At 40.2% G+C, this 15283-nt stretch overlaps 1 protein-coding gene across 2 annotated transcripts in view; it reads left to right on the forward strand.

Moving 5' to 3' along the window:
- ttc27 (tetratricopeptide repeat domain 27) overlaps nt 1–15283 on the forward strand; it is a 101288-nt gene that overhangs the window by 33084 nt on the left and 52921 nt on the right. For both annotated transcript variants that reach the window (XM_022199140.2, XM_022199141.2), the window contains exons 6-9: nt 5696–5854; nt 6385–6524; nt 11581–11693; nt 14461–14527. In XM_022199140.2, coding sequence (XP_022054832.2) covers nt 5696–5854; nt 6385–6524; nt 11581–11693; nt 14461–14527 — 479 coding nt within the window. The remainder of the gene's footprint in view (nt 1–5695; nt 5855–6384; nt 6525–11580; nt 11694–14460; nt 14528–15283) is intronic.

The raw sequence follows: 15283 nt of genomic DNA on the forward strand, positions 1-15283 counted from the left end.
TGATCAAATTGTGGGGGTGTTTCCGATTTCTATCAATTCCCACCGCCTGCTAGATATTTAGGTCATGCAATTCGGTGTCCATACATAACTTAGACATGCATAACACACACCTGTGCTCAGCCTGAAGTCATTTTGTTTGTGGGTACATCTATACTCAATGGCCACATTCTGTGGTGCCGTGATTTCTGCCACAAATTTTCTCAAGATTTCAGCTGTTGGAAATGATACGACTGAACAGCCTTGGTGAAGTACTGTGTGCTCTGAGTGCTTTTCTTATTACCTGCAGTGGACATTTGAAGCCATGTTAAAAGGCTAAATCTTCTGTTGGGTGCTTTACATTTTGGTGGGATGGCTGGATTTACCCACAGGTGGCTGTTTCATCACTAATGTTTCTTCTTGTGTATGAAGCATGAAGAAGGCATTGGTTTTTCCTACAATACCATGACCCAGTGGGCCACAATGCACTTGAGAAAAGCTATTAATTCAGAAGCTATTGTTTGCTGTCATTAGAATAACAGAGTGTGATTTATTGGTTAAGAAGGTATTTTGTGTCTCAGTATGTGAAATTACTCCAATCTTCATGAAAAAAAGCTTGTTTTGTTTTATATTGTCCTGGCAGAGCAGTTATCAGAGGACATTTAAGATGTTTGTGTAATTATTGTTGTTTCCACATCTTTGGAGCACTGCTTGCTGGAGTTTATTGCCTAAAGACAGAGAATGGGTTTGTGCTGTCTATTGTGTGACAGTTAATAGAGTGTGAAGGGTGAGGAGTGTACGTAGGCTACAAAACAGCCCAATCCATATTGCAGAGCAGCAGTTGGCCGCACAATCCTTTTGCGAGTGACGTGAGGAGAGAGGTGAGGGGGAAGCTGTGAAAGGCGTGCAGATCTGTTTTCTCCCCATGCTACAGAGCTCTAAGGAGCTGCTGTCGTGAAGTCTGGCCTGGTGTAGATTGGTTTGGTGCTCAGAAGGCAAAGTGTTGCTGACATAATTTCCTTAACTCTTTTTAGTCACACTGCTCAACAGCTGGACAGTTTTAATTAACTGTGGTTAGTCAGAACTTATGTGTCTTTATTTTAACTCTCACATTGGGTGAATCTTTTTTTCTGGAGCATTCAGTGTCCAGTTTAATTACCCAGAGGAGGAGAAACTTCTTTCTGTGGCTATATGCTGTTTTAAGGTTTTGAAAGAAGCAGTTTGTCCACTGAGACTGCTGTACCTGAATGTTTGGATCATTTTTAAAATAGCACAGCCATAAATATCTACAAAGACAGATGGTTCTTACAAAGCTTCACATTGTAATTTACATATGTAAAGTTGCTAATTTTACTATGAAAGGGGAAAACAGACATTATTCTCTGATGAAAAGATGAAATCCATAATGTGTTAGTCTGTTTTTTTCTGATCTATTTCGCCTTGGATGTGGCTCTGAGCACAGAGCTTATTGTAGAGTTTTATTTAGATTAAAAAAAACACAGAGGGCAGTGCCGTTTTTAACATACTCCTTAAACAGAAGGACATTATATATTATGGAGCCGATTTTACAATTCAGTTGTGACTCTGCAAAAAATAAATGAATGGAATTTTTTATTTTTTTAATTTAAACGTTATTTATACAGGTAATCTCTTTGAGACACAAGGTCTCATTCTCAAGAGAGACCTGTCCTCAAATAACATGAACCCTGCCTGATCAGGTGGTAGAGCCGCTGTCAGATAGAAAATTGACCCCCATGGAAAAGTGACCCACCCCCAATTATTCTGTAAAAAATATTTAAACACATGAAAATTAAAATAATATCATTGTGTTTTACAAATACATGATATTTTTCAATATTGCAATAATAATTATATATAATAATATATAAGATTATAGGAAAAATCATGAGGGCCAACACTTTATAGCATATAAGAGAGACTGGATAAAACTTTACAACACATTCTTGAAAATAATGATTTTATTTACAAATTCATTGTATTTCCATTAAAATATACATTGAATCAGCTTAAACAGAGAAGACAGGCTGGAAGTGGCTGCAGAACTAGCATAATACATAGTGGGGGTCACTATTCTATAGCATGGAAAAGTGACCTAGGTCACAACACGTAAGTAATATAAACACAAGTTTAAATACTTGATTCAACTTACCCTGGCTACTTCCTGGACTGTTGAGAAAAGCACATATGCTGTCAAATTCACTGGATTCCATTCTGCTGAAGCTGATCGGCTGATAACTCTTGGTATGTACTCAATGGATGTCAGGTGGATATCTGACACTTGACATGTTCATGGCCCTTTATATACCCGAGTTAATTCACACCTCATGTGAAACACCTCATAGGTGTTTCACATGACATGACATCACATCCAGAAATGTACTTTGTAGAATGTTCATAACATACGTAAATTATAGGCTATGATGGTGAAAATATGTTTTTTCTAGTAAGTAAGTATAGCAGAACAATTTTATTAGCAAAATTTAAAATTTCATATAGAGGGTCACAATTCTATGAGGCGGGTCAGTTTTCTATACTAGAAAAGTGACCCGGGGTCAGAATTCTATATAGAAAATTGGCCTGGGGGTCAGATTTCCATGGGGTCAGATTTCTATATGACACCTGTCGTCCACTGATTATTAGCCATAGCCCCTCCATGTGCCCAAACCCAAGTTGCTCCTGTTAGTAGGTGAACCCTTGCATGGCAGTTCTGTTGCCACTGATGAGCAGATGTGTTTGTGTGTGTTGACTGGTGGATGAGAAAAACATTGTGAAGCACTTTGCAGAATCTGGCTGAGGTTAAAGAGGTACCATATACGCAACCGGTCAAAACCTTTAGAGCACCCCAATTTTTGGAAAGTATACATGTTAATGTCTCATTGTAGTCTGAAATGAAAGCATAGAACAAAAAACAAATGAAATAAAAAACATCTTAGCAATGTCTTTCTTGCTGCAACTTGACCTGTCAAACCTGCAACTCTGAATCTTCTCTTCACAGTTGAAACTGAGACTTCTTGCTATGACCACTATTAAGCTGTGCTTGAAGCTGTTGTCCTGTGAGCCACCTGGCACCAAGCTGCTGACTTGTCTTCTGATTCTGTTGTGACTTTGGGTCTTCCAGACCTCTTTCTGTCAGAGTTCCCTCAGTTTCTGAATGCCTTTTAATGGTGAAGAAAACTGTCCTCATTGACACCTTCACTTTTTTCACAGTTTGTGTTTAGGAAAGACCTACATTTTAAATGGTATGATGGTCTGTTTCTCTTCTATTGTTAATTGCCTTTTCTTCACCATTTTTATAGCTACACACTACTTTCTACAGTACTATACTGTTCCAATAATGCTCTGGAGGGTGCGGTACCATGGTGTGTTCCAACACTACCTTTGTGCAGACAGAGGGGGTTGGAAGTAATCTAGAAAAGTTGGGACACATATAGAGTTTGGTAGCACCAACTTTCAAGGCTTGACCAACCTCCATTGCTGCAGAACAAAAATAAATTGTTCCCCAATTTCTTGTTCCCTGAAAAATGCATTTTTGTATAATTCTGAAATGTACAGTATTTTTTAGTTGTGGGTAACCTTAACTTTTTTTTAACCTCTGACAGTTCACCATTTCAGGCTATTCACTGGATTTGAACTACTTGAATTTCAATAAAAAATGGAAAAAATGATGCATTCTATGACCATTGACTGATTGTGTATGTTTAGGGCATTACAGTTGCACAGTGGTAGTCAAGAGGTCCTCCAACCCAGCTGTCTAGCTATAGTAATCTGAGCCCTGTCAAAGTTACAGAGGTCTCTACATCTGGCTGTTTCTTATGTGTGACTATAAAATCGGACTGTCTCTGAGTTATATGTCAGACCTTGACATACATGATCGTTAAGACATACTTTACATTATTATTTACCTCATGTAGGACTGATTATAATGTTTTGACTCATCAGTGTAAAAGTCTATGCAAAATTTCCTTGGTAAACCATCTAATATTTATTGGTCCTCCTGCCAGTTCAGCTGAGGATGTTCTGTCTGTCCCTATGACAAGGATCTATTAATAATCAGATCAGTGTGAAAGAAAGAGGGTGCAGCTCAGAGAAGGAGATGACAGTTCTCATCCTACCTCACCATCACCTACACGCTTGATTCGTCTTTTTAAAATGTCACCTCAAGGTTTTGGCTCTTTGGTCTGGAGCTGTGAAGAGTGAAGCTCTACATGATTCATAGAGATGGTGCTTAGGGAACACTTAGACATTTGGTATTTTTCTGTTACTCTTACTACTTCTGAATGTCCATCTCTGCAGACAAGTCTTTATCTTTCAAAGAAGTCTTGCTGCATGTTTACATTGCAAGGTGCTTGATTGATGTGTCTTACTGTATCCAGGCTGGAGTCGCTTCACTTGTCTATTGCAGCTACAGTGCAAAGGTTTTATGCAGTTTAGATGCTTAGAATCTCCCAGGGTCATGAAGAACTGTCTGAAGCCACAAGGAAAGATGGTCTGACCTCCAACTGTGCAAGCGTATGATTTGTGACGTTTTAAATAAGGGTGTTTATTTTCCCCCCTTTTTAGTGCACTTTTTATGTATGAAGATAAGATAAGATAAGATAGACTTTATTCATCTCACAAAGGAGAAATTTAGTGTTACAGGGCTCTTAGAAACAAAAAACAAAGGAGTGCAAAAGTCACGAAAGTGCAAGAACAAGAATAAATATTGCACATAATAACAACTACACAGTAGTGTTATATAGTCTGATGGCAGTGGGGATGAAGGACCTGCGGTTGCGCTCCTTCCTGCACTGAGGGTGTCTGAGTCTCGTGCTAAAGGAGCTGCTCAGCTCCACTACAGTCCGGTGCAGTGGGTGGGAGCTGTTGTCCATGATGGATGAGAGCTTGGTCAACATCCTTCTCTCACCCACATCCATCACAGAGTCCAGTGGGCAGCCCAGGACAGAGCTGGCCCTCTTGGTCAGCTTGTTCAGTCTCTTGATGTCCCGCTCTGTGCTGCCCGGGGCCCAGCAGACGACAACGTAGAGGAAAGCAGAGGCTACCACAGTGTCATAGAAAGTCCTTAGTAGAGGTCTGCACACTCCGAAGGACCTCAGCCTCTTCAGAAGGTGGAGGCGACTCTGGCCCTTCTTGTACAGAGCATCAGTGTTGTGGGACCAGTCCAGTTTATTGTTGAGGTGAACACCCAGGTACTTGAAACTGTCCACTGTTTCAATGTCCTGCCCCTGGATGTTCACTGGTGGATGTGGGAGTGTCCTTCTCCTGAAGTCGACCACCATCTCCTTCATCTTACTGGTGTTGAGGCACAGGTGGTTGCGCTCACACCAGTCCACAAAGTCCATGATGACCGACCGATACTCCAGCTCGTTCCCCTCGGACACACGGCCCACAATGGCGGAGTCATCGGAGAACTTCTGGAGATGGCAGCTGTCTGTGTTGTAGGTGAAGTCTGAGGTGTAGATGGTGAAGAGGAAGGGCGAGAGGACGGTGCCCTGGGGCGCCCCCATGCTGCAGACTACCACCTCTGACTCACAGCCACGCAGCCGCACGTATTGTGGACGGTCAGTGAGGTAGTCAGTGGTCCAGGCAGCGAGATGTCCATCAACTCCCGCATCCACTAGCTGAAGTATATTGAGAAACAATTGAAGACGTTATTTTTGACAGCATACTCAAATGCTTGTTCTCTCTGTCTTTTTCACAGTGCTGAAATGCCAATCTGTGTTGTCGGAGCATAGAAACTTGGCTATCCAGTTCTACCTGGAGTGTGCCTACACTAATCTAACCTACTATGAGTACCAGTCAGCCAGGGAACATATTGAGAAGGCCCAGGAACTCTCAGGGCTCAGCATCAACATGACTGGTATGTAAAGTACACCAACACTGGCTCATTGATATCTGGGTAAATTTAACGTCTTGCATATAGTTGTCTAGTTTTCGTTCATGTGAACATAGTAGTGGAACTCATGCTACTGAAAGGTGAAATCTGTCAACAGTCTCATTAAGAGAAGAACTGGACATGTAGTCTCTGAGCTTTCAGTTCTTTAAAAGACTTAACTTCATATTCCACATCCTGTGGTCCACTTTATGTTCCTTAAATTTTTCTTTTCCAACAAAAGAAAACTTCTACATTTCAAACTAAATATCATACCTTGTATCAGATAATTCATTGCTGAGAGTTGAAGTAAGTCAGGCCAACTGTTCACTCCTGTCTTTTTGTGAGGCTAGGCTAGCTAGATGCCAATGCATGCAAAATGTTCAGATGTACCTTAAGAATGTGAATGTTGTCTCTGAGGAATTCAGTCCTCAGATATTGGTGGTAATACTGAATAAACTGCAGAGATACTTGATCACTGAGAGTCTGAACTGTTTGATTGGATCTGGCCATCCTAGGTGCTCTTGGCAAACGGACTCGTTACCAGCAGAAGTATTTGGCTCAGCTCATCCTTGAGGTCAAAAGAAAGCAGGATCCGCCTGATCAGATGAACAATGAGGCCAGTCCCACTCCTACACCACAGGCCAGCCTGCCCAAGGTATACACTTCTTCTGTCTTCTTTCCAACATAGTGTTTTTTGATACCTCATCTACCTTTTTGAACCTTGTAAATTCATTGAATGACCAATGAGCTTGTCTTGTACAACACCTACCCTCACCTGTTTGCAGACACATTTACTCAGAGAAACCAAACTACATTAAAAGTTATCTAATAACATCATGTGATCGCAGGAAACCTAACTGGGATTGTTCATTAATAAGAGTGACTATGAGTGAATTTATGCATATGTGCATAAATGTTATGCGTTAACAGCATGTGATTGCAGGGAACATGCCATTCATAACTAGACCACTCCATTTACAAGGATTACAATAACAGGATATGTAAAATAGAAATGATGATGATGATGTTTGAGCACCACACGATGCTTCCAAACAGAGCATTGTAGCATTGCGTGTGAGATCTCACATGTGAGATAAATTGATTGAGATCAATAACAGTTTGTCTCTGCAGTTCCATATGCTGTTTTTCTTTGGTTTCTTAATCTTTCTCTGTTCTGTCACGCAACCACTCAGGTCCAGATCTTAAGGCATTATTAATTATTTTTTTCAGATACTGTTCCAGAATAACCTCAGGCTGCTGCTTAACTTAGCCGCTAGCAGTTAGCGTAGCCTTAGCTCCTAATGTCCTGGTTTGCATCGATGGCTATGCTTCTTCTTCAGTTTTTGCAGAATGTGTCTCTTCTAGAGAGAAGTGTCTGTCAGAAGTGTTAAAGTTAATCTGACTTTCGAAAGATGTTACTGTGTTCCAGATAGTGCTTAGCCTAGCCCAGTCAGCAAGATAGGTTCCAGCTGCACCACTTGTTAACACCTACAAGTGAATTATTGGGGTGTTTTCTGTGTAACAGATACACAAGGAATGCTTGTGCAACACTGTTGTGCTCATTACAACTTCAGTAGTGTCTGCTACCTCACCTTTAACACACAGCTTTGCTCATTCATCGGAGCTGCTCCGCTTCACAAATGCACTCCCACTCCTTATTCCATTTCACTAATTGCACATCCTTGATTCCTTTTCTCGCTCATAGCCTCTCCATCCTCCTTCATCCTCAATCCTTGAATTCTGTTTTAGGAACTGAGACATCCTTTGTTATGATGCACCAATATTGATTTCCGGGTCTTGGCTGGAGGGTCGAGGATCAAGGAGTCGAGGAGGAGAAATTAATGAAATGAGATGAGCCTCTGGTCTGTAAATTTGTCTGTAAGCTGTAACAGCTCTCAATGACTGGCTGTAAGAGTAACAGAGCTGTGGTGGGACATGGCTTTGGACCAGAGAATGACTTCAGCGAGAGAAATGGCTACATCGGAGCCAAAGTAACACATTTAATATGTTTTGCAATCCTCTGGCAGTAAAAATAACAATACTAATCATCTAACAATGTCAGATACCGGTTCAGTAATCAGTTAGGCTGATAATTGATTGATCCCTGCTCTGAATTACTCCCTGTCGGTGTTTTTCTAAGCTGCACCGTCAGAGCTCCACTGCCCACAATGTGTCAACCATTTCATGATGAAGTGCTGGTCAAATAGTCACCACAGCGTGCTGGCACACTCTCATACCAGCACACCAAGCAGAAACCAGAAGAGTGGCTACTGTCTAATTTTTTTTTTTTCTTTTCTGATTTTTGGGGAGACCAGAGGAAAAAATGTGTTTTTGGAGGGTCTTTAAAAAAAACAAACTTACCTTTAAACAATCCCACAAGCATTCTCAGCACAGTAATTATCTCATTTTCCTTCATCATACCTCATAAGTCTCCCTTTCATCTCCTCTATGCATTTCCTCGCTCTACACAGGTTCTATTTTAGGTCCCTGCACAGTCAATTACTCTCCTGCTGACTCCTTTTGTTCAACTTGCTTACATTCACCTTCCACTGCAGGATGCTCTCTAGTTTGGCAATAAGCCCCACATGACGGAAGAGCAGGTTTTTGGTTTGAGACAGGAATTCCAAGCTTTGTTATTCCCACTGGGTTGTCTTTATACTTTCCATACTTTGGCTGGTGTGGTTGTAAAGCATCTATAAACAGCATTTTACAGTATATGGTCCTTAAAATGAAGGAAACTTGAACCATCAATGGCTAACTCTAGCCTTGCAGAAATCTTACCAGCACACCATCCTAGAAAACTAAACATTGAACATCTTCTCATGAACCTAGAATTCTGAACAATTCTACAAGTATCAAGACTTTGTTGGAGACCAGTTTTACAACGTCCATGTTATAGGCCTTAGATTCCTCCTGTGGTTGTAGCAGAATTAGTGAAATGGTGAATGTTGTTGTTAGTGAAATGCCTTTAAATTTGTTGCAGGCCTACATCAAGTATATTTCATCTAAATTTTGTTGCAGTTGCACAGTGAATTCAAGGATTATGACAAACTATGTCAGATGGGGCAGACCTAGAAAAAAAATTATAGGAAATCTGAAACAATAAACGAGCATATTTGGTTATTTCCACTTTCATAGACTCTAAAATCACATGAGAGTTCATAACAGTTTTAGACAGCACTAATGCTTGATGTTATGCAGCCTGTTGGGATGACAGAAGGCAATCAAAGCATTTTGTTGTTTAGTTTTAAGACTCTGAGAACTTGAGCAGTGTGCAGTGAACTGAAAAATACACAGAAGTAGTTCTTTGTTGACCCATGGGCTACAAAGACAACATAAGCTTCTTGGTAATAATACAGGAACTCAATCCATACAAGACACACTTTAGTTAGTGCTAAAGAATCCAGGAATGAGACATTGGTTTCATCTTCTCTAAATTTTCTGAAATCTTCTAAACCTTTGCTGGAGTGAGTCCACAGAGCTCTGAGTCTTGTGGCCATGGCCCCGGTCCAGTTCCTTGTGCTGCACCCAGACCACTAATGTCCTCATTACTGAAGGAGGGGGAGTAAATGGGCTCAATCAAGACTGTCATTAACCAGAGCTCACTGGCTTCCTAGATCAAATGGATAGAAAGGAAAGTAGAGAGGCACGTAGAAGAAACTGTTCATCACTGGCCAATCGAAACCACTGCCAATAGGGAATTTGGGCCATTTCTGTTGCTGTGCGTCTGACTGGCCTTGGCACTCGTGCTTTTCTAATGAAAGCAAGTCGAGTCCAGAGTTCTTGTTGCTGGTGCCAAACCAAATTGTCACAGCAGAGGGTTGGCATTGATGTTGTTTAGACCAGTGAAATGCACTTCACTGACAGCTACAGTCATGCATCATTCAGTCTTAAAGTTTGAGATTCCTCACATTTGATGCCTAGCTTGTGGGTAAGCATATGTCCAGGAATGCTTGTGAAAAACTGAACCCCAACTCCTCCTGATGAGTATGTGTGCATACAGGTTAATGTCAAAGATTAAGGATAGTTTCAGCCTATTACGTAGTTCTTATACCCGTCTGTTGTTGGGTGTGAGTCACTTACTCAGACTGGACTTACGTGACAGTTTCACGAATCCCCGTGAGACCGGGTTGGGAGTATTGATCAGCAGACAAAGTGCTGAGTACCACAGGTGACCACTTGACTAGAAACAAGGGCCAGATTTACACCAGGATGTCATGCTGTGCCTTTTATTCTGCTCCCTCACAGTCTGAGTGTGAATTTAACATAAGATCTACTATCACCTCACTATGTGAAAGAACCTAAATGCATGATTGTTTTACAGTTAAAAGCAAAAACATGCTCACTGATGTGAACACAGAGAGAGAAGTGAAAAGACTGAAAAAGATTAAAGCTTGAGCCTCATTTGAAGAGTTTGTATATTTGGGGAAATGGTAGTACTTGCTTATATAGAACTTTTTCTAGTTTAAAAGGGTGGCTCATGACTTATGTTTAGGATAATGAATGTTGAATTTTACCTGATAACATACTGCCACTCCCCAAAATGGATCTTTGTAATATATTACAACTCTTCACTTGTGAAATGACTTTTGTTCATCTTCGCACTCATGTGTGACACTCTCCTTCAGATAAATCGTCCCATGTGTTTGCTTATCAACTGTAGCTACAGTTAAAGCTTTGCTGCTTGATATCTTATATCCAGTGGTTACCTCCACTTGACTGGAATCTTACATTGTGCAGCTTATCAGTGAATGTCACATATGAGCCATCCTCTTACCACTTTTTGTGACAATTTCAGCCAAACATCAGCAGGCTTGAGGCATTTAGTCAAGCTAAATCACATAGTAGCAGATTTCTTTTTAATTTGTGTCTGAAATTAGTTTTTCTAACATGCAATGCATAGACCAAATGCTTTCCAACTTAGTTGGCAGTATAGGGGGTCCTTGGTGTACAACGTCCTTGACGTACAGCGTTACGTCGTCACGTCAGAACTGGTTATGTGAAACTAGTTGACGAGCGGAGCGGACGAATACGTCGTCACGTGGGGCTATAAGATGGCTTTGTTGAGATTTGCTGGTTGTACGCCACCTTGGATTGTGTTACATTTGCTAATTTTTTGCCCTTCATTATGGCTCCCAAGCATAAATCAAACTCTTCTGAGGGCAGTGCTTCAAAGAAAAGGAAAGCCATGTGTGCTGTCTTCACTGCAACGTAAAAGCTGCAGCTATCTAGCTAGTTATACTAGTGCTTGTAAAATGAATCATGAGTCATAAAAACTTGAAAATAAACGCTTTTTTTCCAAAATAAAAGTCCATTGATAATTCTGTCTTAAGGACAACACAACATGGAAGTGAAATTAAATATAATAAAGCACTTGGTAAAGGGCAAAACACCGACAGACATTGGCATTATTCGATCAAGTTGTAAAAACAGTGTAGCGTATTCTGTTATCTTCTTGTAAAATGAGTCATAAATGCATGAAAGTCATTGTTACTTATGACTTTTATGTAGAACTGATCAATATTGTGATGCACGAAGCAACTTTGTTTACATTTTTGCTGGAGCTCCGCCTTAAGGCGAAAATTGACTTGCATCAATCTGGAGGAACAGAACTCTGACGTAAGTCGAGGACCCCCTGCATTTGGTCTATTTTTGTGCCATTCTTTGTGAGTGCTGCACATCTCACTCCAAGTGTGTTTCTCTGTTTACAGGACTACAATCTGGGTGATGACACCGTGCTCGATGAGATCAATTTAGCAGAGCCAGATCAGTACGAGCTGCCTGACCTCAGCGCTGAGGAGCAGGTCGTTATCCTGGGCATCTGGTAAGTCTGCTGCTCCCAACTGTTTCTGCCACCCTGTGTTAATGTAAAGTGAGTGCTTGTATGTTGTGGTAATTTGCAGCAACCTGAACGTCAGGAGAAACTTGGATGGTCTTGGAAAAACTTGACCATTTATCTGTCATATGTCAGGAGAAACTACATCCAAAGCCCGAGGGCTACAATAATTTCCCACCATCCTGCACATCAATTTAGAGCTAATGACCCTCTCAGTTCAGCTTTGTCTGCTTGAGCATGAATATATTCCATATTCATAGCTTGTATTGCCTGGTGTGTCACTCTGACTTTGCTAACAACTTAGAAAAGAGTGGCTGCCATCAATTCTGTTATCTTTTTGCATAGTCATGTTACATATTTATTCAGTTGGTGATTATGAGGACAAACTCAACAGACTAGTTATTGGTCTGGTGTAGTCTTCTCTTTTTTTCTTCTCAAATAAAGTTTTAGATTTTTTAGGTTCACCCCTCTTGCTTAAAAGGATATGTGCCTGAGTCAGTGATACATTGCAGTGGGTAGATGAAGTGAGTGGATACACCTTGTTGAGATGTGTCAGTTGTGTTTTTGAGAGCTCTTGTGAGCACACAGAAGTTATTTCTTCATCATTTCATGAGGTGTGCCTTTCAGTAGATCAAGTCTAAAGCAGTTATCAGCACTTCTTTTTCACCCTTTCTTGCTTTCTGCAGACCTCATTTCTTTCTTTGTGACCCATGATTTCTCCTGGATTCACGGATCAGTGACTGTAAATTGTGAGCTTGTTTGTACTGGTGGTTTCATCTAGGAAAAGGGTGAATAGAAGACACTCGTGTAATATAAAACCAGTTAGCTTCACAGAGAGTCAGTGATTAATTCCCATGCTGCTGGGACTGGACGGGTCGAGTGAAGGTCAATGGAGCAGGCAGTGAGATTGCTAGGAGATGATTGATGAGCAGCAGGTCTGTTTAAATTACAGGTAGATCTGTGCACCTGCATGCTGCTCCAAGACGGCGTCAGAAGAGTGTCTTGTACCTCGGGAAACGTCCAAAGAGTGTGCACAGCTGTTTTGAGCAAAATTTAAAAGTGTTCATTTGTCATTACTGGATCCATGAAAGAAGCCATGAGGAAAATGTACTTTTTCTTCTGAGCGGACTTAACTTCACATGTATCATCACTTTGTTGGTGCCAAAGCTTAGAACCACCTGGATGAAACTGTGTGTGAAATTGTTGAAATATGATCATATCCTGACTGTGGCATTTCTAGTTCAGCAGTAAAGGAAGATGGAGTTATTGCTGGACTCTGGTAATTGCTTTGGGCACCATTCCAGAAACAGTGGGGCAGTTGCATTGCTTTAAATGGTAGTGTGCTTCTTTACTAAGACAAGGTAACAGTTTTGACTGAACGGTGTGTGCTGTAGACATGGTGTTAGTCTGATTGGGTGACATTCGGGGATAAGTGGTCAGTTTGACCGGACATGCAGTACTTTGAAAAAAATTTAATTGGCTTCTCATTGTCAGTGCTGCTTGTATTAATGAGAGCACATCCCAGGATGTGATTACCTTTTATTAATTTTTAGCCAAGGGCTTACAAAGTTGAAGAGTCCCTGGTCAGGAGGATCAGAGAATTGAGTTCTCCATGGTCCTTTTAACTCTGGGAATGTGACCTTGTCTGGTTTCTTTTTTCTCCCTCTGGGGATGGGCTGAGCTCTTGGCAGCTCTTCCATGTACCTTTTCAGTAGGGTACTTTTAAAAGCTTAGAATGGATTTTATACTTGACATGAAATAAAAGGTTCTTAAACTAGCTCTTCTTTATTGAATAATCCAGTGTGACATCTCACAAATCACCCAACAAAAACACTGTAGTTAGAAAGCTTGTATTTGACCTTGAAAACAGTTTGACAGCACAGTCTCAATTTGAGGTTTACTAAATGATCCAGAACTTCCAGTTTTCATCAGCAGATAAAATTACGAGACGCATAGTTCTTGGTTGCGTTGAGCTAGAAGTTTCCAGGTCAACTAGCAGCTTTTAGTGGGTCACTCCAGCGATGAAGACTCTATATGATTTAAATTTCAGGAATTAGTTGGAGCTGAGCTAAATTTTTAGTCCAAGAATCAACTAAAACTGCTCAGAAATATGCTAGGTTTGGATAATGATGCCAACCTCTTCATTGTTAATGTGGTAAATGACTATTCTAGCTGGAAACCGCTTCTAATGCTACGTTGTGTTAGCTAATGGTGTTGAAAGGCTAGTTGATCATTAGAAAACCTTTGCGCCATTATGTTAGCGCTTGAATAGAAGTGTGAGTTTCCATGGAAAACATTAAATTGTCTGGGTGACCCCAAACTTTTGAACAGTAGTGTACATTTTGGTCCTTTTATAGATTCGATATAGGTCTGGAAATATGACTAAATCTGCTGTGTAAAAATGTACATACATCAACCTGAATTGCCACTTTTGTCTTAGTCTGTACAAAAATCACTGTCCTTAAGCTGAAGTCTGCTTTTCTGTACTGAAACATCTACAGTGGACAAATACAAAACGTTGCTTTTAAAATTAAAGTAATCGTAATCTTTATATGAATGCACTCATTTTTATAATTGATATTCATTAATTTATGAATGTATATTGTTAAATTAAACACAGTGTAAGTCTATTCTGGTGCCAGACTCCAGAATTCAAAGAGATGAACCATGCAAATCTTTTGCAGGAGGGATTTTGTTGATAATGTGTAAGTTGATCTCATTATACTGTGTCGTGACCAAGCGGATTGTCTTGCAGCACTAACTTCCAGAAGGATAACCCAGTTCACAAACTAACAGAAGAGGAGCTCCTGGCCTTCACATCTGTAAGTCATTCTTCATTGTTTTGGAAGCTGCACTGGAATTTTTAAATTGTTTTGCCCAAAAAAGGAAGTTATAAACAGATTTTAATTATTTTTTAATTTAATCTTTTTCCTTTAACACAGCAATTGTTGCCAGTTTATCAGTTCCAACATCAAATGTCTTTGTTGTGTATTTGATTGAATATAGGTTGAAAAAGATTTGCAAATCATTGTATTCTGTTGTATTTTATACTATGTCCCAACTTAATTGAAATTGGGATTTGTATTTTAACCATTGCATAAATCTAAACCATTTATTTAGACATCAAAATGTGAAATTATAGTACAGCAATGGCATTGCTCATACACAAGTGTCTAAATGATCTGAAGTCTGTGGACTAATTTCAATGTTGCCTGACACAATCATTATTGATTGATATTAGTGAATGATTGGTGTATCCGCTGTGACTGAACTGACCTGGTTATTTGTCCGTTACTCCAGTTTGTTCCTAGCATTCTTACTAAACAGTTGTCAGGAAATACACTCGTATTTCTAAAGCTGCTGAGAATTTTACTAAACATATTTGTAATCATTTGTAAGCAACACTGTTCTTTCACTTCAACCTGCAATGACTCCAATACTAAGCTGAAGTCTGCCTTTTGTAGTGTTACACTGAAAAAATGAAGTGTACATCCAAGCACAAACCACTGTACAGGAGTGATGAAATTACTCATCTGAAGGAGACTTGCAAGAAAGCTGAGCACAAGCTGAAGAAAACA

This window comes from Acanthochromis polyacanthus, chromosome 15 (genome assembly GCF_021347895.1).
Source record: "Acanthochromis polyacanthus isolate Apoly-LR-REF ecotype Palm Island chromosome 15, KAUST_Apoly_ChrSc, whole genome shotgun sequence".
NCBI classification, from domain to species: Eukaryota; Metazoa; Chordata; class Actinopteri; family Pomacentridae; genus Acanthochromis; species Acanthochromis polyacanthus.